A 24,282-nucleotide genomic window follows, 5' to 3' on the forward strand; every position below is an offset into this window, starting at 1 on the left:
AGAATATCTCATCATCATTTCGCAGTTTTTTCTCCGTTGGCGTTATCTGGATATTTCCATCAGAAGCAGGAAGTCCTTGGCTTGCTTCATGAATGACCCCTGCAGTGAACCCACTAACCTTGTAGTCACAGACAAGTGGAGGCAGTTTGCAGACCATATGATCTGACCCTCTTATGAACCTTTACTGAGCACACACAGAGCAGGGTGGAATATAGGTCACAGACAAAGATCTTTTCTAGACAGAGATGAAAGTGTTCTACTTTTTATTAAATGAAATTTAGGAGGTCCACAATATGGATTTCACTAAATATGTGATTGGGTTTTATCGTTTTCTTGAGAGTTTTTAGGCCACAGTTAAAGAAATGTAGATTTTCATCTCGATGTTATGGCAAAGTGCTTTGGTTGAACACATCTGCTTATTGTTGGTTTGGTTTTGTTTATTTCTTTCTCAACTGTACATGCTTCTCATACGTTTCCTCACACATTTAAACTACATTTAGACTCTTCTTTCTTGCTGAAAGTTTTTTTTTGTTTCAGACAATAATACAGTACAAAATATCACATTCACATTTTCAGTTTCAGTACCACTCCAGGGCTTAAAATAAAAAATGTAATAAAGTCTGAGTATCTTATCTTATATTATCTTATTACGCTGAAAGTCTTTATGAACGATATACTTTCAAGTTTCTTTTTTATATTGATCCGTGACTTTGCTGTCTTCAACTGTAAAATCACAACCTAGCTAGGCTCTAATGCACAGCAAAAGCTTTTCAATTCTCTTTTTACTTTTGTCATATTTAGTAGGAGTGGTCGTGTTTTTTAGCATACAGTATCTGCTGTGTTGTTGTTGTTGTTGTTGTTGTTTACCTGATCTGAGCAGGAGAGCCAGCGCTCTGAGTCCCACCATGGTCACTCTGCAGTCTGAGCTGTACTGAGAGAACACCTTCAGGATCTGCCTGGAAACACATCAGGACAAGAGAAGGATTAACCAGAGCTGAAGACCAAAAGGGATTCAAGAGTGAGACTCGAGTCAATTCCATCCTTTTACTGTCTGTGTACAGGGGCGTGATGTTTGGAAAGGTACAGGAATATTGATGTCATGCTTTTCTGGTTATTACCCGTCCCCTTGTGTGTTATGAAGCTTTTTCTGCATGTAAACGGTCTGCAGAGTCACAAACCCTCAAAGTACACCCTGTAGCGAGTAAAACTCTAACACAGAAAAGACCTGTCTATGCTGCCCCAGAACGCCTCGTTGGACATTTCTCTTTTTCCATTTCTCTTTTTCCATTTGTTTCTTCCGGGAACCGCATGACGTCATGCGGTTCCCGGAACCAAAATGGACCAATCCGCGGAGCTCCTCACACACCAGGACCTTTAGCGTAAGTGTTCAACTAACAGGGAGTCCCCATTGACTTGCATAGAGCTCCCTGGTTGGTAATAGACGAGTTGGGATCGTGGAGCAATGCTCTCCGCAGACCCATTCTCACAGCGTTTATAAACCTTTTTCTTACTCAATATCAAGCCACACTTATTGTTTTTACTTCGGCTGTGAGTGTTTGTGTGTGCTCAGGATGAGTTTCGCGCTGTCCCGCTGTATCGCCGACCCGGAAACCACACCAGTAAGCCAGATCATTGAGCAGCGAGCCTCGCAACGTCCCGACCAATCAGAGCACACTGGGCTCACAGGGAGGGGGGGGGGCAGGAGCTCCAACAAGCCGTTTAGGACAGAGAGTGAATACACATACTATACAGAGATGCTGTATGAGAAACCAATGTGAGTTTGGAACATTGAACAATATAAATCTATTCTAGTAGACCTCCACAATGGAATTATGATCAGTAGAAATGGCCGTGACATGGGACCTTTAAAGCTCTGCATATCATTAGGGTCAAAAGGTATTCTACGACCTCTACTTATCCGAGCACACTTCTTGGAACAGCTTGGTGAAATACAAAGGGATTTAGAGGAAATGTTAGACAGCTAGACAGAGATACAAAAAGGAACTGAAAAGGTGAATAGGGAAAAGACAAATTCAGGTCAAACTGACATTGTGTTAAACTGTAATATAACCACAGCTGATTCTGTGTGATGAACAGGAACTGAAAATTGTGTTTAAATCCTTTGTACCCAGATGTTCTTAAAGTTAATATATATTAAGGTAATCTGGACACTCCTGATGATGGTATTGATGACACAAAGTTGGATTTACTATAAATATTTACCGGTACTTTTACACATATTCTAATAAACCTTCAAATAAAAAAAAACTCAACGTCGTGAAGAAAGCAACAAACAAACATTACATATATGATTATATGATTAATGAAACTGTATTTCCAAATGTTAGGCAACTCTCAAAACGTTCACGATTATTCTCACTTCTATTTGGGACACTAACCGTGTTTATGAGGATGTGATTCATGTCTAAAGTAACAAGACAACGAGTATACAGCCATGCTAAACGTTATGTGAGGTTGTACCGAGCTACAGCGATGCTTTGAGGGAGAACATATGAATTCACTCCTGCTCCATCAGTACGAATATCTTCACTTACTGGTGCACTCCCAGTACCTCCCACTCCTTGGCGGCCTGCAGAGGTCTGGTCAGCTGCTCCAGAGTGTCGGGGCAGATTTCAATCAGCCGGCACAGCAATGACCATCCCACCTGTGGGGAGGAAATCACACCGTCACACACTCAAGCAGTCAAACTGTCAGAATAAGAAAAAGACAGAATTTCTAACTGAAATCTAAATCTATTTGTTCACTGTGTGTAATCACTGTCTATATTTACTTGTATTATGCTCAGGCAATTTTCCACCTGAGGACACAAAGGTGCAAAACGTGTTTGACTCCACTGTAGCAAAGCCAAAATCAATAAGCTCTTGTATTTATCTGAAAGAAAACTATTAAGGCAGGATCATTTTACTTTATGTAAAGCAAACTGCTGAACAGTGATATGCTTGAGACAAAATCATGCATGAATGGGTTGCACGTTAAAAAAGGTATCAAACAACAATGTCTCAACATATAGATTTGGAACAACCAGTCTTAACTCAACATTTGTTTGACTGTTAATTCATTGTAATGTTATAGTTGTACTGATAAACATATACAAGTCTTTGTGTGTTGATCTATGCTTTATAAATGTGAGTGTGATAGAGACTATGTCATATTTGTTGTGTCTTTACAATTGTAAAGTTGTAAAGCATGGACTCCAGAATACCGTGCAACTTCTACAGGTGCACCATAGAGAGCATCCTGATCTCCTACAGGTGCACCATAGAGAGCATCCTCCAGGTGCACCATAGAGAGAGCATCCTCCAGGTGCACCATAGAGAGGATCCTGACCTTCTACAGGTGCACCATAGAGAGCATCCTGATCTCCTACAGGTGCACCATAGAGAGAGCATCCTCCAGGTGCACCATAGAGAGGATCCTGACCTTCTACAGGTGCACCATAGAGAGCATCCTAACCTTCTACAGGTGCGCCATAGAGAGCATCCTGACCTTCTACAGGTGCGCCATAGAGAGCATCCTGACCTTCTACAGGTGCGCCATAGAGAGCATCCTGACCTTCTACAGGTGCACCATAGAGAGCATCCTGACCTTCTACAGGTGCACCATAGAGAGCATCCTCCAGGTGCACCATAGAGAGAGCATCCTCCAGGTGCACCATAGAGAGCATCCTGACCTTCTACAGGTGCACCATAGAGAGTATCCTGACCTTCTACAGGTGCACCATAGAGAGCATCCTAACCTTCTACAGGTGCGCCATAGAGAGCATCCTGACCTTCTACAGGTGCGCCATAGAGAGCATCCTGACCTTCTACAGGTGCACCATAGAGAGCATCCTGATCTCCTACAGGTGCACCATAGAGAGCATCCTGACCTTCTACAGGTGCACCATAGAGAGCATCCTAACCTTCTACAGGTGCGCCATAGAGAGCATCCTGACCTTCTACAGGTGCGCCATAGAGAGCATCCTGACCTTCTACAGGTGCACCATAGAGAGCATCCTGACCTTCTACAGGTGCACCATAGAGAGAGCATCCTGACCTTCTACAGGTGCACCATAGAGAGCATCCTGACCTTCTACAGGTGCACCATAGAGAGCATCCTGACCTTCTACAGGTGCACCATAGAGAGGATCCTGACCTTCTACAGGTGCACCATAGAGAGGATCCTAACCTTCTACAGGTGCACCATAGAGAGCATCCTGACCTTCTACAGGTGCACCATAGAGAGCATCCTGACCTTCTACAGGTGCACCATAGAGAGCATCCTCCAGGTGCACCATAGAGAGCATCCTGACCTTCTGCAGGTGCACCATAGAGAGCATCCTGACCTTCTACAGGTGCACCATAGAGAGCATCCTGACCTTCTACAGGTGCACCATAGAGAGCATCCTCCAGGTGCACCATAGAGAGCATCCTGACCTTCTACAGGTGCACCATAGAGAGCATCCTCCAGGTGCACCATAGAGAGCATCCTGACCTTCTACAGGTGCACCATAGAGAGCATCCTGACCTTCTACAGGTGCACCATAGAGAGCATCCTGACCTTCTACAGGTGCACCATAGAGAGCATCCTGACCTTCTACAGGTGCACCATAGAGAGCATCCTGACCTTCTACAGGTGCACCATAGAGAGGATCCAGACCTTCTACAGGTGCACCATAGAGAGCATCCTGACCTTCTACAGGTGCACCATAGAGAGCATCCTGACCTTCTACAGGTGCACCATAGAGAGCATCCTCCAGGTGCACCATAGAGAGCATCCTCCAGGTGCACCATAGAGAGCATCCTGACCTTCTACAGGTGCGCCATAGAGAGGATCCTGACCTTCTACAGGTGCACCATAGAGAGCATCCTGACCTTCTACAGGTGCACCATAGAGAGAGCATCCTGACCTTCTACAGGTGCACCATAGAGAGGATCCTGACCTTCTACAGGTGCACCATAGAGAGGATCCTAACCTTCTACAGGTGCACCATAGAGAGCATCCTGACTGGTTGCACCGCCCTCAATCGTAAGGCTTTACAGAGGGTGGTGGAAACTGCACAGAACATCACCAGGACGGAGCTGCCCTCCATGGAGGACCTCTACTCCCAGCGGCGAGTATCTATTTACCTAATATATCATATTTCAATTACTTGCATATAGACTCTTATTGCACTATTTCACTTTTTTAAACTACTTTTCTTTTTGTATTACTATTTACTTGCACTATATTTGTCTGTTTCTCTGTGTTTTGTGTTGCACTGTTGGAGAAGCCTGTGACACAAGATTTTCATCGACATACAGTAACTACACTGTAGCTATGTTCGTTTTGACAAATACAGAACCTTGACCTTGACAAAGGGACTGCAGCTAGATACTATCTAACAGCTACATCTGGTTTAAACCATATTTACTGCCCAACAAACTGCCTACAGCTTTTATGGGGAAACATTTGAATACTACAGATGATGATTTACTCTTTATATGAGACTGTTATGACTGACTGATCATAATCTCACTTTCGTTTTGTGTCACATTGAATCCAACCTGTGATAAGGTGCAGTCACCAGACGCCATACACATGCTGTATCAGGTGTGAGCCTTTCAGCTGTGGGTTACTTTTATGGTAAGCAGGTGATGCTGTTGTACTAACTGTACATATGTGTGTCTCGTTTAAGATAGAATACTATTGTGTTTCATTTTGGCCTTTTAAATCTGGCTTTAAAGACACAGTTTGAAGTGTGTGTGTGTTATCTGTTTAAGTCCAAGATGGCTTGATAACACACATCTGATGCAAAAGGGAAAGTAAAGCACACAATCAGAGTTGTGTGAGGTGTGTGGTACCTGCTGGACCCCCTTGCTGCTGCTGTAGGATGAGAGCACCAGCATGAGGGGGGCATGGACGCTTTTCCCTTCAAACAGTTCAGCTGCTGCAACAGATGGGAAGAAATGATGTGATGAGTTAGCTTTGAATAACGGGACAGTCCTTCACACGCCTTATGATATATACATTACACGTTTTAATGCATATCACAAGTCTTGGAGAATAGTCTACCAATAAGGAGGATCGATCAGACGTTCGGTATTCAAATACAGACCTTCAAATACACATCAATATTATCAGAACAGTGAACTGTAAAATATGCATGATGATACATTTGTGTACTATCTTACGATTAAAAACAGAAGTTGCTCAGTTGGATTAAACCATGAAATACAGCAATTCATCCATGTCCCTAGAGTATGGGTCTTATCTTTATCTGCACACTAGCTACTGTAAATATGGGTTAAATGTAGAGCAGTAAAAGTACCGTAGAATAAGATTATAGGACATGGAAAAAAATACAAGTACGATAAATATGCATAAGGAACCGAGACTGATACGAAGAACTGTTCAGACAACACAAAGTCACTCTAAAGCAGTGTGGTGGATACTACAATAACAAAGAACAAGTGTTGTGCATAAGTCTTTCCATTTTGTGCATCAGCTTTAACAAGAACATACTGAACGGTACTTTATTCTCCTTTTACAAAGAAAACGTATGATCAACATACAACATTTATTATGGTTATCTTGTTGTCATTGTGCACGTCTAGAAAAGGTTTAAATTAATTTTTGATTATAAAAAGAGCGACACAGACTGCAGTATTAAAATAATGCTATTATGTTAATGCACTATACATAATAATCAAAACGCCAGAATGACAGCAATTTTCTACATACTGAGTATTTTTTATATTTTAAGTATAACTATATTATGCTGATTTTAGCCTAAATTAAACTGCAATACTTACTGTAGCTATGGAGTATTTTACACTGTGGTATCACTATTTCTCGCTATGGACCTTGTATTGGTGTGTCATATAAAGTCTTTGTTATTTATATTAGTAACACTTCAGTAAAGGATCTGAGAACGTGTTGTACCAGAGACTGAAACAAGTCCAACAACATGAACAAAGAAAACCATGGCTTTTATGATCAGCAGCATACATGCAGTGGTGTAGAGTAACTTAGTAGATTTACTCAAGTACACTACAAAAGTACATTTTGGAGATACTAGTACTTTAACTGAGTATTGTAATGTGTTGTATTTCTACTCATCTACAACTCAGAGGTTGATCGTGTACTTTTACTCCACAAAATGTGTTTTATACCTTTACTTAGCAGATGTGGTTTAATGATATGAAATATAATCAACTCTTAAATCAGACTTTAGTTACACCTTGAGTACATTCACAAACTAGCTGCACCTTTACCAGCTTTGAGAACACTTTAATGATCAATAATCATAAAACATATCATATATATTATTCTGGAATGGACCAATCTGCACGATGACTATTTTTGGTACTTTAAGTATTCTTTGAAACTAATACTTTTCTACTTGAGTAACCTTTTGATTGCAGGACTTTTACTTATAACAGAGTATTCCTACACTGTGGTACTTCTACTTTTACTCGAGTACAAGATCTGAGTTAATTTATATTAGTAACACTTCAGTAAAGGAGTACGTGTTGTACCAAAAGCTGAAACAAGTCCAACAACATGTCCAGAGGAAACCATGTATGTGTATGAGCAGCAGCATGATGCACACATGCAGGAAGAGAGAGTTTCCTACCATTGTCGGTGTGCGCCAGGAAAAGCAGATCCTGGATGATCTGAATCAGCGTGCACACTTGTCTGTCTTCTTGTGGGATTTTCAGCCTCACCACAAGTTTCTTCAACCTTTCTTCCAACTCCTCCTGGTTAACCATGGTCTTTAAAAAACACTTTTCCAGCTGACAAGTTTGCATTTAGGTGAATCCCTCAGAACAGCTTATATTTGAGCATTGCTGCGGCATTGCGTGAGAAAAAACGAGTAAAAGTGACTCAAAAAAATAAATCACATTGCTAAATAATAGCTATATTACATCATATTACACTAGCTACAATTCGGCTGAGTAGCAGTCACAAATAGAGAAGCTGTCTATCGAAGTGTGAATGAGTTTCGATCCTGACATCACCGTCCTATGCAAACTTTCTTCTGGCAGTGAAACATGTTCCTCTTTTGTCGGAGTTTTTTACTTTCTGTGGTTTTCTGCGGGAAAAACCAGCAGTTCCTCTCCGGCAGCCGTGTTCCTCCTTCCTTATGGTCACATCATATGACTGCGGTCTGCGGGCCGGAAAAAACTTCCCGTTGTAAAGAGGAAACTGGAAGTAAACAGTGGGGTCGGTATCCGAGCCTACAGGAAGTGCGCCGGCAGTTGAAGCTGATTTTTATGAATGGCCGTAGTGGCCAAATGGTGGTACTACAGCTTCCGTGACGTTATTTTCGTTTTCCCATCGACTTACATTGGGAAAGAGAAGTCTGTAAATCAGCGTAGCCTATATATTATTTTTTAGCTAAATAAACTACCCAGCATCAACACTTGTATAGCCCTTATTTAAATAATCAGGGTTTTAAAGTTGTAAAATGCGCTAAAAGCTGAATCAAGTTATTTTTCTCCAACTCAACTGCGCATGCTCTGTGGGCCCACATACGGGTACTATTTGAATCTGCAGTCGCTCTGTTTTGGGCTTCATGCGCCACTGAGCAACTCTCATAGGAATGAACGCTGTGTCCATTTCTCTTTATAAATCCATAATGGTATCAGAAATTCGTTTGACTGTAACTCAATGGACGTTTTTCTGTCGGTAAAGTTTTTACGTTGATAATATAATACCAGCAAATTGTTTTTAAATCAAATGTAATTGACTGTAATTTGACAGCTTCACTCCCGCCCCGGCCCGATGTCTGACGTCAGTCACTGATTTACCGATTTAAAAAGCAGAGGCGAGCAGCACTGATTCACGCCGTATTCCATTAAAAAAAATCAAATTTGTAATGTTTGATTCTAAATAGGCAAGGATACTTAGCTGGTACAGAACATTTAAAAAAGTGGAATTACTTATTTTAAGGTATGTTTAAATTCGGCATAAATAAACTCTGATTTATTTAATGATTATGTCTGTTCTTCTGCCGCCACCATCAACTTGGGGTTTATCTGCGCATCTATTACTGTATTTACGGTACACAGCATGGAAGGTAGTTTTTTTTTTACAATACTAATATTACCACGTGTCAAACTGAGTCAGATGTATACTTAATTTGTGTAAGAATTGAAAATAAACCAATTACCAAATTGTGAAAGATATGGATTGAGGAATTGTATTTTTACAATGTCTAAATATTTAAACCCATGTCAATGTTAAATGGAAAATTGCAATATCCTATTTTGGGGTAAAAAATGCAAACAAAATATCTCTTATTTGCATCTTATAAAGTATCTAAATAAAAAGACAAATAGTCCAGATGATCTTTAAACAATATAAAATGAAAACTATGCTATATGCTAAATCATCCACCATTCATTATCATTTAGTTTTTAAGGCGAATAAGAAACAACTGGCATGAAAATAGGATGGGACACTTTGTTCACTCTTTATTTCCCTGATATATTCCGATCAATGCAAATTCCTGATGTTTGACAAGGCTGGAAGTATACAGCTGTGTGCTATGTGAGGATCACCGGAGGCTAGTCTTGGTTCATTACAATGTAAATGGGCGGTTACCTTTGCGACATGATCATATGATCAGCCAAACTTCCCTATTGTTGAAGAGGACGCCAAATGCACTGCACCAGAATAAGCTTTTTACAGGTAAAGTTGGGTTTATTTTGCACAGATAACATGTGTTCAGCTGGTTGTTTTGTGTGATGTTGGCGTGTAATAATTTACCTTGTCTTAAGTGATATGTTATGCGCCAGCTTGTAAATCTAGCCTGTGTGAATTGAATTTGTGTGACATGCTGTGGATTTGAACTTTTAAGCTCAGCCTGTGGTTTATTGCACTTTGAGTCTCTATTAATAAATCAATAGGCTACATACCACTCCAACGCATTCTCAGAAACTACAATTGGCTTTTGACATATTCTCACCACGCCCAAAATGACACCAACTGGAAATACCTATATGTATGATTCATGTAAGCAGCTAGGTCAATTACTAATCATGTTGGTATATTCACGGTGTGAATATATAGATTTTTGAAGTAATTTTTTACGTGATTTGTAGTTTCGATAGACATTTAAAAAAATGTTTTAGACGGATATACATTGTTGACACTAGTTACCAAGGACATAGAAAACTATCTGAATATCTGTTTTAACATAATTACCGATAAGCTACGATTTACAAAAATAATATATCATTTTAGTAAGGGGGTTTGGTGCAGCAGTTTAAAGGAAGTGTCTAAAATACATAGAAACTAAATTGGTTGCTAAAAAAACGTTTTCTTAAATAATTAAAATATTTCGGAATGTGCAAGACTCCTTTTATTTATGAATACACCTAATTGTTGGATTTTTTAAATTACAAATAGTTAGAAAACGTTTAATTTCTGCCTCTTTTTGCTGCGGGTCAGATCAGGTGACTCACCCCATGTGACGTCAGTGTAAACATTAAAAATGGCGGCTCCCGTTGCAGCGCTTTAGCGCTTTCGGTGATTAAAAAATAGTTTTTAGTCATTTTGGAGTCATTAAAGTTAACCGTTCATCAGCGTTGCTGTATAATATACCCGTATGCACATTCAAAAACAATGGTTTGTAAGGAAACGATATGTATTGAGCAGATATAGCTGTTTAAATCTCGACGTTTTGGCTGCTTCCTGTTCCTGGACGTCTGCTATTCCGAAAAATGCAGCCTTACTACCTTCTTTTGTTTGGGGCAACTTCTTCTCAACCCTCCTCTGTGTTGAGGGAGTTTTTCATTTGCTGGCAAATGACCTCCTTGTTTCCTCTACGTTCCTCTACTTCATGAGAATCTGAGGGCTGAAAACCTTGCTCTTTAATGCTGCTTTTCCAGAGGTCATTTAACTATGTTTTAACATTGCACTTCTTGCAGCAATTATGTGTATTTACAATGTCTCTTTTTAACACATTTCTATCTCTTTTATGAATTGTCTTTCTGTTAAATTGACTTTGTTTTAATTGTTATGTGTTATTGCCTATGTAAAGCACTTTGAATTGCCTTTGTGTCTGAAATGTGCTTTATAAATAAACTAACTTTAACCTTATGTCCACCACCAGCAGCCGCAGCCAGGATGAATACAGCCTGAAGTACATGAGCGGCCATATGGGGAGAAGCAGACAGAAAGCAGGGGATGATGGAGAACAGAGCCTCATCGGGCCTCCATCCTCCACTGGTGGGGATCTCCTGGACCAAAACGCCTCCAAGCCATGCTTCGTCTATATGTTGGCGCTGTTCTCTGGCCTGGGGGGGTTTCTCTTCGGGTACGACACCGGGGTGGTCTCCGGGGCCATGCTGCTCCTGAAGAAGGAGATGAACCTGAGCGCTCTGTGGCAGGAGCTGCTGGTGTCCAGCACTGTTTGGGCCGCAGCCTTCTCCGCCCTGGCGGGAGGCTCCTTGAACGGCTGGCTGGGCCGCAGGGTTTGCATCCTGTTGGCCAGTTTCATCTTCACCATTGGAGGCATCACCCTGAGTTTAGCCCCCGACAAGGTGGTTCTTCTAGTGGGGAGAGTCATAGTTGGTTTGGGCATAGGTGCGTTGGTGAAAGCATGTCATTTTGATACATTAACACCTTATTCATCCAGGTAATTGACACCGTTACACACTTTCCCACCCCAAATAGCCACAGACGGGTAAAATGTCCAAATCCCTTTTCCACTACTAAGTCAAATCAGAAATACTACAGTGCAAAACATATTGAGTTGACTAAATCTGCAAAGTAACTACAGCTAGAGAAGCTCTAAAGTGCAACGTGGTGATTCTAGTTTTATTTATTTGTCCATTACTACTATTGGATTGTATTTGCCTGAAAGAAGAACCGGACTAAATGGAAAAGTAGAACTTAATGTCCCAAGATTTACATCACCAACAAATTAATTGAATTAATGTTTTGGGAAATGTTTGTGTGTGTGTATCAAAATAAAACCCTTTCTGGTTCTCCCATCAGGCATTGCCTCTATGACAGTTCCTGTATACATCGCTGAGGTTTCCCCCCCTCACCTGAGAGGTCAGCTGGTCACCATCAACAACCTCTTCATCACCGGCGGACAGTTCATCGCCACGGTGATCGATGGAGTGTTCAGCTACATGAGTCACGACGGCTGGAGGTACGTTTCTCTGCCGGTAAATTTCCACAACAGTCGTTCACTGTAGTTTGACATTCAAAAAGCTCTTTACTTTTCACCCTCTGTCTGAAACCAGAGCCCAGTCTGCTCTGATTGGTTAGCTGGTTGTGATTGCTCAACCGCTTAGAGATGTCCTGCCCTGTAGCCTATCATGTACAATGTGTTGGAGTGCAAGCCAATAGAAGCACGAGTGTTACAAAGATCTCACCATGTTTTTTTGTAGCCTCCAACATCTGTAATTTAAATGTCATGACGGTATCAGATCCACAGGTGAAGTGTTTGTTATTTAATATCAGAATATAAGGCATAAAGCTGAAACTCAGTGTTTGGTGTTACAGCACAGGCCTGCTTCCTCCAGCATTTCTTCACCTCCACCTCCTCCTCTCCATCTCACAGGTACATGCTAGGTCTGTCCATTGTCCCAGCAGTGCTGCAGTTTTGCGGCTTCCTCTTCCTGCCGGAGAGCCCCCGCTGGCTCCTCCAAAAGGGGCGGAGCCAAGAGGCCCGGCACGCTCTGAGCCGCATCCGAGGAGGCCAGAACGTCGACGAGGAGTACGACTCCATCAGGAGCAGCATCGAGGACGAGGAGAAGGAGTCGGGCGGAGGTGAATGATTTTTGCGAAACCTGAAAAAAAAGATTAAAGCTGCGAGTTTTGTCTACTTGTGTACAGAGTGACATGAACACAAAAAGGAATGACATGACTTGACACTTTAATGTTTATCAGAGACTTTGTGTCCTTACAGGAGGGATTGTTATTTTGCGAATGCTTAAATACGGTCCGACTCGACGGGCTCTCTTCGTCGGCTGCGGCCTCCAGATGTTTCAGCAGCTGTCGGGAGTAAACACCGTCATGTAGGTCGTCTGTTCCTCTTGTAATAGCGACTGTATGATTATGAATTATCTTCTCCCTGCCTGGTAGCATCCTGAATCAGAAATCCTGCTGCTTCCTTTTTCTTACCATGGTTGGAACTTCTTTGATTTGTATTATATTAACGTGTGCTCGCCTCTTTTATGATTGTTAATTTTTCAGTATCTTTTGTATTTGAATTGTATCTGCACTGTACCTTTGCCTCTTGTAAGGCTGTACGTTTTTCCATTGTGGGACCAATTCAAGATTCCTGTTTTTCAAATGTATTGTTCCAACAACAAAGGTGAAGTGCAAATAAAATGAGTAGACTAACATATCAAATAAAAGGCTAACACACCAATAATAGTTACAAAATCAAATAAGTACACATCCATGATATAAAATAAGTAGCAGCATTACAAAAAAAACATATACAAGTGTTGATAAGGCAGCTAGTTTTTTCCCGCTTTATTAAGAGCTCAATTGATAAATCTGTGTCTCAGTGGGAACAGAAAAAAAAGTGTTCAGTTGGATTCGGGTCGAAATGTTAATAGATCTGGCTTTTCTTGAATGTCCCCTCCCATATCCAGGTACTACAGTGCAACTATTCTGCAGATGGCGGGGGTGCGGGACATTAAGCGGGCGATCTGGTTGTCTTCTGCAACTTCTGCCACAAACTTTGTGTTCACCATGTTAGGAGTGTGGCTGGTGGAGAGGGTGGGCCGCAGGAAGCTGACGCTGGGCAGTCTTCTAGGTTTGTGATTTGTCCCGGGAAGTCTTGCAGAATTTAATTATTTGATCGTTTCTACAGACAACATTATTTCTTGTTTTTATTTTTCTCGGATGCAGGTACCGGTCTGAGTCTGACTGTGTTGGCCTTTGGCTTTTTAATGTCTGCTCAGTATTCTCCGCCCATCACCCTTCACCCGGTCGACCCCCAAAACTTAACATGCACACTTTATGGGTGAGACAACACACCTAACTTTCATTATCAACAATACATGTGAGATACTAGTGTTCAATCCCAATCTTGTTTCCAGTATACTATCAGTATACTAAACATCATAGTGATAGTACATAGTGTCTTTTGTCTTTTTCTAGATCCCAACATTTCCAGTGGGAGTTTCCATCTCTGCATGAGTCCTGTGTCAATTAAACAAATATTGGACTATCCAAAGTGCCGTTACGTCTAGCATATTTGACTCCTTGAGGTGTATCCGTGTTCACTGGTGCAATCATTTCACCCTTCTTATTGCTCTTCCTGCATCTTACAACCTTGATCATTTGCTGACAGAGCTGCACCTGTGCTTGTCTGTTGCTCACTCAAAAGTGTCACGATGTTGAAATGGGTTGATGTGAGACGTTTTACATTCAGCTTTTATCTTCCAGGTCCTGTGAATCCTGCATGTTGGATCCAGATTGTGGATTCTGTTATCGTGAAAACGGCACCGCTGTGTACGACTCCTCCTGTGTTCCTGTCAGCGCGGCGTCCACAGATCACGCTGCGTGGGGAAGGTCAGGCATCGGCTTACTGTGCTTACTGTGTATGACAAATAGTTGGGATGCAGAAATGAGTGTCAAAGTACAAACACTTAACAGCTCTCATTACAACCTTTGTTTTGACCGCACCTTGGCCAATACAAAATGGCCAATTTCGATGTATAGCAACTCATATCATCTGGCTTAATGAATGCTAATGTACGTGCAGGATAAATGCTGTTTTAGTGTGTCTCTTTACGTACGATTGAGCTTATGTAAGTTGCTTAGGATAAAAGCGTCAGCTAATATTAAAATGTAATGTAATCATTGTCATCACATATGCCTAAAGTGAAACCACATGTGGTCTGCTTTGCATTTACATTGCTTTTCACATGTAATAGCATACAAATAGCCGTTATTAAAAGCAAAGGCAAGTACTAATCCTCTTTTAGCAAGTAGTAAGATCCTCTTGGTGCTTTGGTGTTTTCAAAATAAAGCACATAGAATCGCCTGCAGCCGTGGTCTCTTCTGCTGGATTATCCACATGGAAACAGCAACATTTCTCTTGTTTCCGTCCTTCTTTCATCCAGTTGTTACAACCAGACAGGACAGGAGTTACCCGACAGTTCGCTCTGGGCGTACAACTACTGTCCAACCCCTTACTCTTGGATCGTCCTGCTGGGCCTCATCCTCTACCTGGCTTTCTTTGCTCCAGGTCTGAAGAGACTTCATCATTGTTTTTCGTCTCACATCTTATAGTCTTGTTTTGAGTGACAGATTTGATCTTACTACAACCTGCTGTAGTTCTTGTAGAAAAATCCTTTATGCAGCATGTTTACAACCCTAAACATGGCTTCTATATTGTAGAACATTGTGCACATTGTTAGTGGTTTTTTGTTATGTTCATATAAACATTTCTAAACATAATGCGTTGCCTCTGTGTCAGGTATGGGCCCCATGCCTTGGACCATAAACTCTGAGATCTACCCGATGTGGGCGCGCAGCACCGGGAACGCCTGCTCAGCCGGAGTCAACTGGATCTGCAACGCTCTGGTGTCTCTGACCTTCCTCCACATCGCTCAGATGCTCACCTACTACGGTAAGACCCGCTACATGCGAGGGGAGACTTTTTAAAAATAAAATACTGCGTTTGTGATAAAAATAGGACTCTTTTTGCTGTTGAAACGATTTGAACTGAATGTGTTGTGTCCAATAAAAGTCCAGGGAGGCGTGTGGCGCAGTGGAATAGTGCGTTGGTGTTGGGATCAGGGGGGCACAGGTTCAAACCCCACTGCAGTCAGCATGTCGTTGTGTCCCTGAGACACTTCACCCCAAATGGCTCCTGTGGGGATTGCCCACAGTATTGAGTATGTAAGTCGCTTTGGATAAAAGCGTCTAACAAGTGACATGTAATGTAAAAGTTGAGCGATAGATTGGTCTGTGTTGCTCACAGCTGATTCCTTCTAGATATTTAGGGAGGAAGGAAGCAAGAAACAGAAAGTGGAGATGTTGGAGGCACCTTTAATAATATCCTTAACCTGCAAGGGACTGCAAAGGAAAAAGAGCCTCCATGGCTAAACTATGTGAACGATTGTGCATCGACCCTAATTTATAGGTGTACTTGGTTTCTTGTTGTCTGATGGACATTGTGGCAAAATCTGGTTAGTTGAACTAAAAGAGTTGGCGTCTATTAACAGCTGAAAACAGGAGGGCGGAGAGGATGAATTGTGAATGGATAAAGCATGAAGACACACTGAGTTTAATCTCTGTTATCTGGTATATCTCTTTTTTGTACATGTTGTCATTAAAAGTATTTCCTGCTACTTCACAGGCAGTCTGCTGCTTCTGCCAGATCCAAAAATGTAGTTGTATTCCTCCTTTTATATAACCGGTCACTTTACACGTCTTCTTGTTTGCAGCAACAGGGCAGTGGTGAGGGAGTGGAGGTTAACTAACAAGTGGGTTTTGATTACACATCCGAGTTTGCTTTTGATTAAGCATCGTGAGATTAAATCAAACTGTATACTTTTCAGAGTATAACAACAAAATAGTTTTGATTGAATTCTACAGGATGGAAATGATTGTCCATTAACAGCTATTCATTTAATCACTACTCACATTTTGACCTGCCCAGAGAAAATGAACGTGGCATCATAAACGGGCTCAAACTGCAATCGGTAACTTTGGCAGCATTTCTATTTCATTTTCATCTGACATGAGATTACGTTGGGACTTGATATGAACAGAAATGCATAACCCCAGTTTTCATTTTCATTTTTAAGTTTTACGGTCGCACATTGTCAGCAGTTTTTAAAATATGAAGTCATTTCACATTATTCTTGGGAGTTCAATACAATGTATTACAAACAAACAGTATAACATATATGTGTAGGAGCCATATCTTAAAATGTATAATTTGATATATTTGAACATTGTAATCCTTTGTTATTGTCGTAAAATTGACGTCATAGACGACCGCAGCTGCTTCTTATTAGAAGTGAGAAGGAGAAAAGAATCACGGAGCAATATCGTTTTTTGACCTTTGAAAATATGTGTTTGTACTGATATCTTTTGTTTAAGTAAAGAGTCAACCCATCTTTCCTGAGACGTATTTTGGATTAGACGGAACTACATCATGCATACACAAATAGATTTGATTTAAAAATGTCCATCTGAATCAGTGACAGTGGTCATGTGACTGTCTCCCTTAGGAGCGTTCTTCCTGTACTCGGGGCTGGTGGTGCTGGGGCTCCTCTTCGTGCAGGGCTGCCTCCCGGAGACGAAGGGCATGCAGCTGGAGGACGTGGATCACCTGTTCACCGGTCCACTCTGCTCCTGTGGAGCCTCCGCCCCCCCCACCGACAGCAGCAACGTCCAGTACACCCGGGTAAACGGCAGCAACTTCCTCCACTCTGACACCGAGGCGTCAGATCTAGAGTAGACTGGGAGCCTGTCCTCTTTCTCTTTGGGTGAACTGGTGGAGAGGGGATCGTGTTACCTCTGATCAAATGAGCAAAACAAGTCTGAATCGGACACTTCCCCCTCGCTCATCATCTCTTCTCTTCGGTGTTTCTAGCCTGGGATCTGCGTTTTCCTTCTTCTTCTTGTTTCCCATCATTCCCTGTGTCATCATAAAGAGGAACTTTGGAGCAAGACCTTCCAGGTGTTTGGTGAGCGGGGTAGATCTGAACTGGGCTAATGTGAATTTCACAGGAACGTTATGGTACCATAAAACATGTCAAACAGATTATGGTTTTTTATGGAGTTTTTTTTAACAAACTGCTCATCTGAATTTCAAGGACTTAGGTATGTTAGAAACAAGTCTATTCTTTTTTTTAGAAGCCAATTGACCTGGTTTTTAATTCATGATATGCTCATTCTCCTTCTTTAGCATCCAGACCTTTCTATTTCCAGATGTTGTTACCAACGCTTTGCTTGATTTCAGTCCAATCATTTATCTCTAGTCGCTACTCCTTGACTTCAAAATGCATATACCAGCAAGCAGTGGTGGAAAATAACTTATTGCATTTGCTCAATACTGTACAAGTGTGATTTTGAATTTAGGTATTTTACTTGTAATGAGTACTTTGACAATAATGTAGTACTTAAAGGTGGGGTAGGTAATTCACTTCAGAAACACTTGTTATATTCCATGGAATGCTCTTAACATCCCGATAGCAATGAATATATTAAATGCTTTGACAATAAATATATACAAATATGTCATCTGTGGAAGCCGTGGCGCTGTAAAAAGCACGACCAATCATCTGAGCCGGCCCAGCTAAAATAACTGGATGGCCTACCTGCCTGTCAGCCTTCCATCTGTGCACAAACTTACCTCGTGCCCTCATTGGTCATGTGCGCGTTCGTGTGTGTTGGAGGAGGGGCTCTGTAAGGAAGTCTGAAGGAAGGGGCAGATTTTTTTCGGCTGCGTACTTTCAAATTCTAGCGCACTCGAGCTGGTTTCTCCATTCTTACCTACCCTACCTTTAAATAAAGTGTCCTCATATTCTTAATATTTCATATAAATACTTCATCCATTTCTTCCAGCAAGAATGTTAGTTTTGTTTAGCTTCCGTAATGTTACTTTAAATTCATGAAGATATCAGACGTGGACATATGGATCCTTTTTGCCTTAATTTAACATTTTCTTAGCCATACATTCTGAACTCTTCCAAACACATTCCTGTTAAAGTCACTAACCTGGGTTTATCATTCTAACCTGTGCTTTTGTTTATTAACTGAATTGTTGATCGTGATTTGCTGCTATTCTTTGCGCAGTGGGACATATTGCACTTTAAAAAAGGGTGTCTTTTTCATTTTTTATTTCATCATAAATATGTTTTTTTTAAATGTCAGATTGCTAGAACAAGTTGCTCAAATCTTAAATATTTCTAGAATCCAACGGAAACGAGTCCGGCACAGTACGGAGCGGTGGGGTCAGACCGTGCTATAGCCTTTATTACTGTAAGTACTGAAACAAGGTGCGCACAAGCTTTAAATACTGTCTGTACCAAATGTAATGTTCGATGTGTTTGTGTTCACAGCTCAGATAACGGTGACCAAGTAGCCCTGAACAACTTAATACAAAGCACCTTTATTCACAACTTCCCGTTTGCACTCTTTAATGTCTTATTTGCATTTTAAATGGTTGAATCTATAGATTTCCTTTTAAAAGTTCTCTGTTTTTTGTTGAAGCAAAGCAAGGCAGAAATTACAATTCTTGTGTCTTTTTTAATGTTTTATTTAAGAACAATTTTAATTGTAACTATTGATAATAATCTACAAACATATGGGGATAGTTTTCTGATGATTGAATGCTTGGAAATAGCACCAAAATCTAAGTATTTTTCGATACTTCTCACATATTTTGCCGTTGTAATTGTGTAACATCATGTTATAAACGTTGTTAAAACTTGTAAACAATATGACAGCAGTGATGTAATCCAGCCGCTATTATTGTTCATCTTGTTGAAAACCAGCCTGTGTGAGAATTAAAAGGAAAATGTCACACTGCCCTTTTGAACACCTTAGTGTATCCTCAGGTAATGAGTGTCTTCAGATTGGCCATAGATCAATGTAACATAATGGTGTGTTGGATGTGTTCACTTTGGTACTTTGTCATTTCCATTTTGTATTTAAAATGATCACAATGTTACATTGAATGTCCTGTTTATCAATGTGACCTTTGGAAATAAACAAGCACATTGAAGCAATTTGAAACCATGTGGCCGAAATGATATATGATGCAACACTTCACTATTTGATGCATTGTTTACATTAAGGTAGTCATTAAATATTCTATAAATGATTGTGTGTACATTTGAGAGTCCACAAAGTCCAAACAACAATGTCAAAGTTGCTGTCTTAGCTGTGTTGGAAAGCAATATTAGGCAGGGTTTAAAGCACATGTGTCAAACTCAAGGCCCGGGGGCCAAATCAGGCCCTTGGTGGATTTAATTTCGGCCCGCAGGATCATTTCTAATTACTATTAGATCTGGCCCGCCGGTATATTGCACGCACACCCTTCACTCAATCCTGAGGGTCTCCTCCGCTCAGAGCCTGACCCCAAACATTGATGAACTTGCACCCAGATGAGATGCCAAGTATCTGGCTTGAACTAGCATCACAGAGCAGCAAACTGAGTTTACATGCATGTTTGGTTTTTTCTTTGAGGGAAATAGTTTTTTTGAAGCTGTTGTTGGCCTGTGGAAAAATGTAATCATAAGAAATGACTCTGGAAAAGCTGCAGATAGAGCCATAAGAAATGAATGCAACTGATTATTTAATGTTTAATGTTGTTTTTATAGGCAATCATTTAAGCTTTGTTAGTTCCAGGTTTAATATGTGCAATAAGTTCATTTCAATAAGTTTTGCAATAAACATTGAACCAGTCCGGCCCTCCATTTAATTTTGGCCCACTGTGTATTTGAGTTTGACACCCCTGGTTTAAAAGGCCAGTACCCCATAGATTACAAAAGGAACACTAGGGCTGAAAATAAAAACGGTAACATGAAAAATGTTGGATGAGCTTTGCTGTTGAATTTACGTTTAATGTCAACTTTTTCAATTTATAACCTCTTTTTATTTTCTCTGACCTAATGGATCTCCAATGCCCTCACAGTGTCATGACGGTTTATATCCACAGGGTGGCGTTAAAGGTTCAAGAGTAACAAGTGCAGCAGCAACATTTATACAACAGACCATTATTTCATTTCACTTGTCTTGTATTTAACAAGCATATATTGCAGAACACTTTATCCTGTGTCATATTCATACATGAAGTCATTATGTTCTAATATTAGTATGTTTTAACAAAGCTCTCCATATTGTGTACAGTGATTTTGAAGGGCCATTTTATTCTGTAATATAAATAAGATTATTTTGACTCCTTTGCCCTGAACTACAGTCAAGCACAACAGTATACTTTTACTCACAGCTAAATTATTATTTTTGTGTTGAACAATCCCCATGAAAGAAATCACTTATAGTTGCAGGAAAATTAAAATAGTACACATTATAAAATAAGTTGTGATCTGACTTTAAGTGTATTCCTGACTTGATAAAAATGCACCAAGTTTTTTAATGTATTTTTATATTTGTTCCTGATAGTGTAATCAAATTAATTATCCATTGAGGTTAGTTGCATGATAATTAAACATAAAGCAACCTAAAACACTCAATCATTTATTTAAATATTCACAAAAAATAGTGCATTTCTCACTTTTTTCATTGTTTTTTATTGAAAATGTTCACTTATTTCATGGATCATAAACACAAAAGAAGAACATCCAAGGACATCCTACGGGGTAAGGTACTTCAACGAGTCCCATGACATGTTTCAAAGGAAATATATCTGCAAATAAACATATAATACAATTAAAATAAGCATACACATATCACATGCAATCGCACAATTATACAAAGGTTGCTGTGGCGTCCTCCGAAAAAATATAAGAAGCCTCTCCAAATCCTATCAAAGGTAGAACATTTATTGACCCTTAAGCATAAGTTTGCATTTCTGACTTTCTACAGAACATGTGCATAACACCCTTGTTGTCATGACGTCACCTCGCTGCCGTTCTCCCCGGAGAGGGCGTGGCTTGCTGACGCATTGCGGCTCCCTCCCCGCGCGGTGCGTAAACCGGAGCAGAGAGAGTGCGTGTGTGTGTATGTGTGTGTGTACTTTCTATACGTGTGTATGACAGAGGCTCACCTAGCAGCAACAGCAGCAGCACAGTCTGCATGTGTTTCTGCTGGAGCCGAAGCTGAAGCATCCGGGCAGAACTGCGCAGAGATGCAGCGCACATAGACGTGACATGCGGACACACCACAGCTATATCATGGTTATAATTATAAACACCAGCTGAGATAATTTCTGGGTTTGTTTTTGAGATGGCGGCGCTGAAGTCGAGGTGAGCAGCTCCGTTGCTCGGTCCTCTCGCCTGGGTGTGCGCACTTTTTTCCTCGCCAATCAATTTTTTTTGTTTTTTTTCCCCATCGATTACTGTGCAAGGAATCATGACTTCGGGGCAAGACGAGAGTACAGTCCGTGTGGCACTGAGGTAAGTCACTAAATGTTCTTTTAATTCTCCATTAACGGGGTAAATGCGTAGTTGTGTTTTGTTAATTACCCGGTGCCACCTGTCAGTCAGCGCCAAGGGCCTAGCAAACACCTGCAGGTCAACACGGACGCACACACATACACACACTGTATCTATTAATGATCAGCCTCATTTCATCTGAGCACGGTGAACCAGTTATACCGGGGCACCTTGATGCTGCTACCGGCTTTTCAGGACACATTTTCGGTCAGTTAAGTGCCATATCACCGCTAGGATTTCCACAAAGTTGAAATGCACATTTTGTTCCATGCAAAAGCATCACGCCCTATGCACAGGTACACACACACACACACACATATATATCATGTGCTGGAGACAGATCCATATATATATATGGATCTGTCTCCAGCACATGCATGAGGAGGGATGATATCATCTATTGTACTGGATGAGCTAAGAAAGGCAGAGAGGATGGGAGAGACAAATCAGTGTGTGTGTTTTCTAAAGCCCCTCCTCAAAGCCTCCTGCAGAGAGACAGTTAATCGATGAAAGGAGAGCTTCACTGACAGCCAGGTTTTAAGGAAAGGACAGTGAGCCGTTCACTCCATCCCTCTCAAGTCTGATCTTTGTACTGGCTTTAGTGTTTAAACCCCTTACAATTACACGTGTTTGCTTTATCAGTAAAAAAAGCTTCCTTTTACTCAAAACACTTAATGTGCTATTGTGCTGAGGCAGGCCGCTCCCGACCAGCTGGTGAGGTGGCACAGTGGCATGATGGGATATCAGTCTCTCCCCCCCCCCCCTCTGCTCCTATGTGTCTTTCATGCAAAGCCATTCACTATTATAAAATGATAGCTGGTGGTTGTGATGTTGCATTTCTCTTTCCTCTGTCATTGTGCACCTTGTAAACAAGCTCTGATTCTGTGAGTTCACAAAAGTGCAGCATCATGATTGTGTGCCAGGTTTGAGGCATTTAGTCCAAAGCTTCCTGATTCTGTTTTGAAGGGGAACATCCACACTGATATGGTGTGTACATGTTGCTACTTTTGTTTTATTCAAGGTCACGTTGTCTCTTAAACAAAGTTAATATGAAAAAGACATTTTCAAGCAGAGCTTATTTTAGCAAGAAAAGATTGAAAATCTAAGAGCAAGAGCTTCTTTCTAGAGATGCCATTTTGTGCCAAACATTATCACAAACAGGGAGAAATCCATGTTAAATGAGACCCACATTTTGCAATGACAATGTCAACAGATGTCAGTTTGTTTTGAGTGAAGGGGAAAAAGTCATTCAGGGAGTTGAATGCAATCACAAGGTTGTATATTAGAGTATAGTAGAAGATGCATTGCTGAGGGAAAGTGAGCAAACCCAAGGGGAATTTAGCACAAAACAAAGGGCGGATCGGCAAATTACAAATTAATTGCATGTATTACCAGTTTAACAGAGTGTCAGAGTGTTGATTATAACAGTGCCACATGTCGGTCCGTCTCTAGCAGGTGATCTGTAATGTGATCTGCTCGGGCCTTTCTGTTTATCTCTCTGAAGCTGCACAGTTAGTGGGAAACCCTTCTGGTGTTAGCAACGTGAACCATAACAAACGGCACCTGTACTCCATGTGATGATATCGTGTACTGCTCTTCAATACATACTGCTGTGCTGTGGAAGTTCCGTTTATGTTAACACTTAGTTGGATGTAATTTGAATTCTGTGTCGCAAGATGAGACTACAATTTGTTGCTGCATTGGACTGGATGTTAGAACTAAAAACTATAGCACTTTAACTTAAAAATAGAGCTTAATGATCATCTGTCTAATAATACATGCTCTCAAATGTCATTACTCTCATGAGTGTTTGATGCAAAACTGACGTATAAGCCAGTTATTTTTCCTAAAGATGCACGTACTGATATTGATTTCTTCCAACTGTACACAAGTAACAGGTGTTACCTTCTACTCATGGCCGATTGAGATAAGATAACAGATCATTTCACTAATTTGTTTTTTTCATAATTTTGTTCTGCACTTTTGCCTTTATTGGATAGAAAAGAGAGAGTGGATGAATTGCAGCAAAGGGCCATTGGTTGGCTTTGTTGTAGTAAGGAGTAAGCATTTAGTTTTTTTTAAGAATAAGTTCATAACCTGTAATTTATGCACACCTGAGGTTTAAAAAGGCTGATTAGATTAGATCAAAAATATGTTTTTTCATCTTGTTTTTCTCGTTTAG

General features: G+C 40.8%; 3 protein-coding genes across 15 annotated transcripts in view; 2 read left to right on the top strand and 1 right to left on the bottom strand.

Annotated features, from left to right (window-relative positions):
* lrrk2 (leucine-rich repeat kinase 2) overlaps positions 1-8,180 on the bottom strand; it is a 57,571-nt gene extending 49,391 nt beyond the window's left edge. The window contains exons 1-4 of one of the 2 annotated variants that reach the window (XM_034149157.1): positions 7,619-8,180; positions 5,844-5,926; positions 2,556-2,665; positions 868-956 (exon numbers count right to left, since the gene is read on the bottom strand). In XM_034149157.1, coding sequence (XP_034005048.1) covers positions 868-956; positions 2,556-2,665; positions 5,844-5,926; positions 7,619-7,793 — 457 coding nt within the window. In that variant the 5' untranslated portion in view covers positions 7,794-8,180. Of the gene's footprint in view, positions 1-867; positions 957-2,555; positions 2,666-5,843; positions 5,930-7,618 lie in introns of both variants that reach the window. The other variant, XM_034149156.1, reaches the window with a different exon arrangement.
* A 1,383-nt stretch (positions 8,181-9,563) lies between these two features.
* On the top strand, positions 9,564-19,807 carry LOC117497242 (proton myo-inositol cotransporter-like). 9 transcript variants are annotated; one of them, XM_034149144.1, is made up of 13 exons: positions 10,479-10,617; positions 11,105-11,577; positions 11,992-12,151; positions 12,566-12,774; positions 12,914-13,022; positions 13,608-13,771; positions 13,867-13,981; positions 14,407-14,532; positions 15,087-15,211; positions 15,443-15,595; positions 17,208-17,383; positions 18,895-18,963; positions 19,044-19,807. In XM_034149144.1, the coding sequence occupies exons 1-13, from the start codon at positions 10,598-10,600 to the stop codon at positions 19,050-19,052; spliced, it is 1,908 nt and encodes a 635-aa protein (XP_034005035.1). In that variant the 5' UTR covers positions 10,479-10,597; the 3' UTR covers positions 19,053-19,807. The 9 variants fall into 9 exon arrangements, with proteins under 9 accessions (XP_034005037.1, XP_034005032.1, XP_034005035.1 ...); XM_034149146.1 differs by lacking the exon at positions 10,479-10,617 and adding an exon at positions 9,564-9,678 and having other exon boundaries at positions 11,105-11,534; positions 18,895-19,807; XM_034149141.1 differs by lacking the exon at positions 10,479-10,617 and adding an exon at positions 9,615-9,678 and having other exon boundaries at positions 11,108-11,577; positions 18,895-19,807.
* A 1,900-nt stretch (positions 19,808-21,707) lies between these two features.
* The window catches only part of kif21a (kinesin family member 21A), a 67,255-nt gene continuing 64,680 nt past the window's right edge, over positions 21,708-24,282 (top strand). For all 4 annotated transcript variants that reach the window (XM_034149178.1, XM_034149179.1, XM_034149181.1 and 1 more), the window contains exon 1: positions 21,708-22,061. In XM_034149178.1, coding sequence (XP_034005069.1) covers positions 22,018-22,061 — 44 coding nt within the window. In that variant the 5' untranslated portion in view covers positions 21,708-22,017. The remainder of the gene's footprint in view (positions 22,062-24,282) is intronic.

Source organism: Trematomus bernacchii, unplaced genomic scaffold, assembly GCF_902827165.1.
Source record: "Trematomus bernacchii unplaced genomic scaffold, fTreBer1.1, whole genome shotgun sequence".
Classification (NCBI taxonomy): Eukaryota; Metazoa; Chordata; class Actinopteri; order Perciformes; family Nototheniidae; genus Trematomus; species Trematomus bernacchii.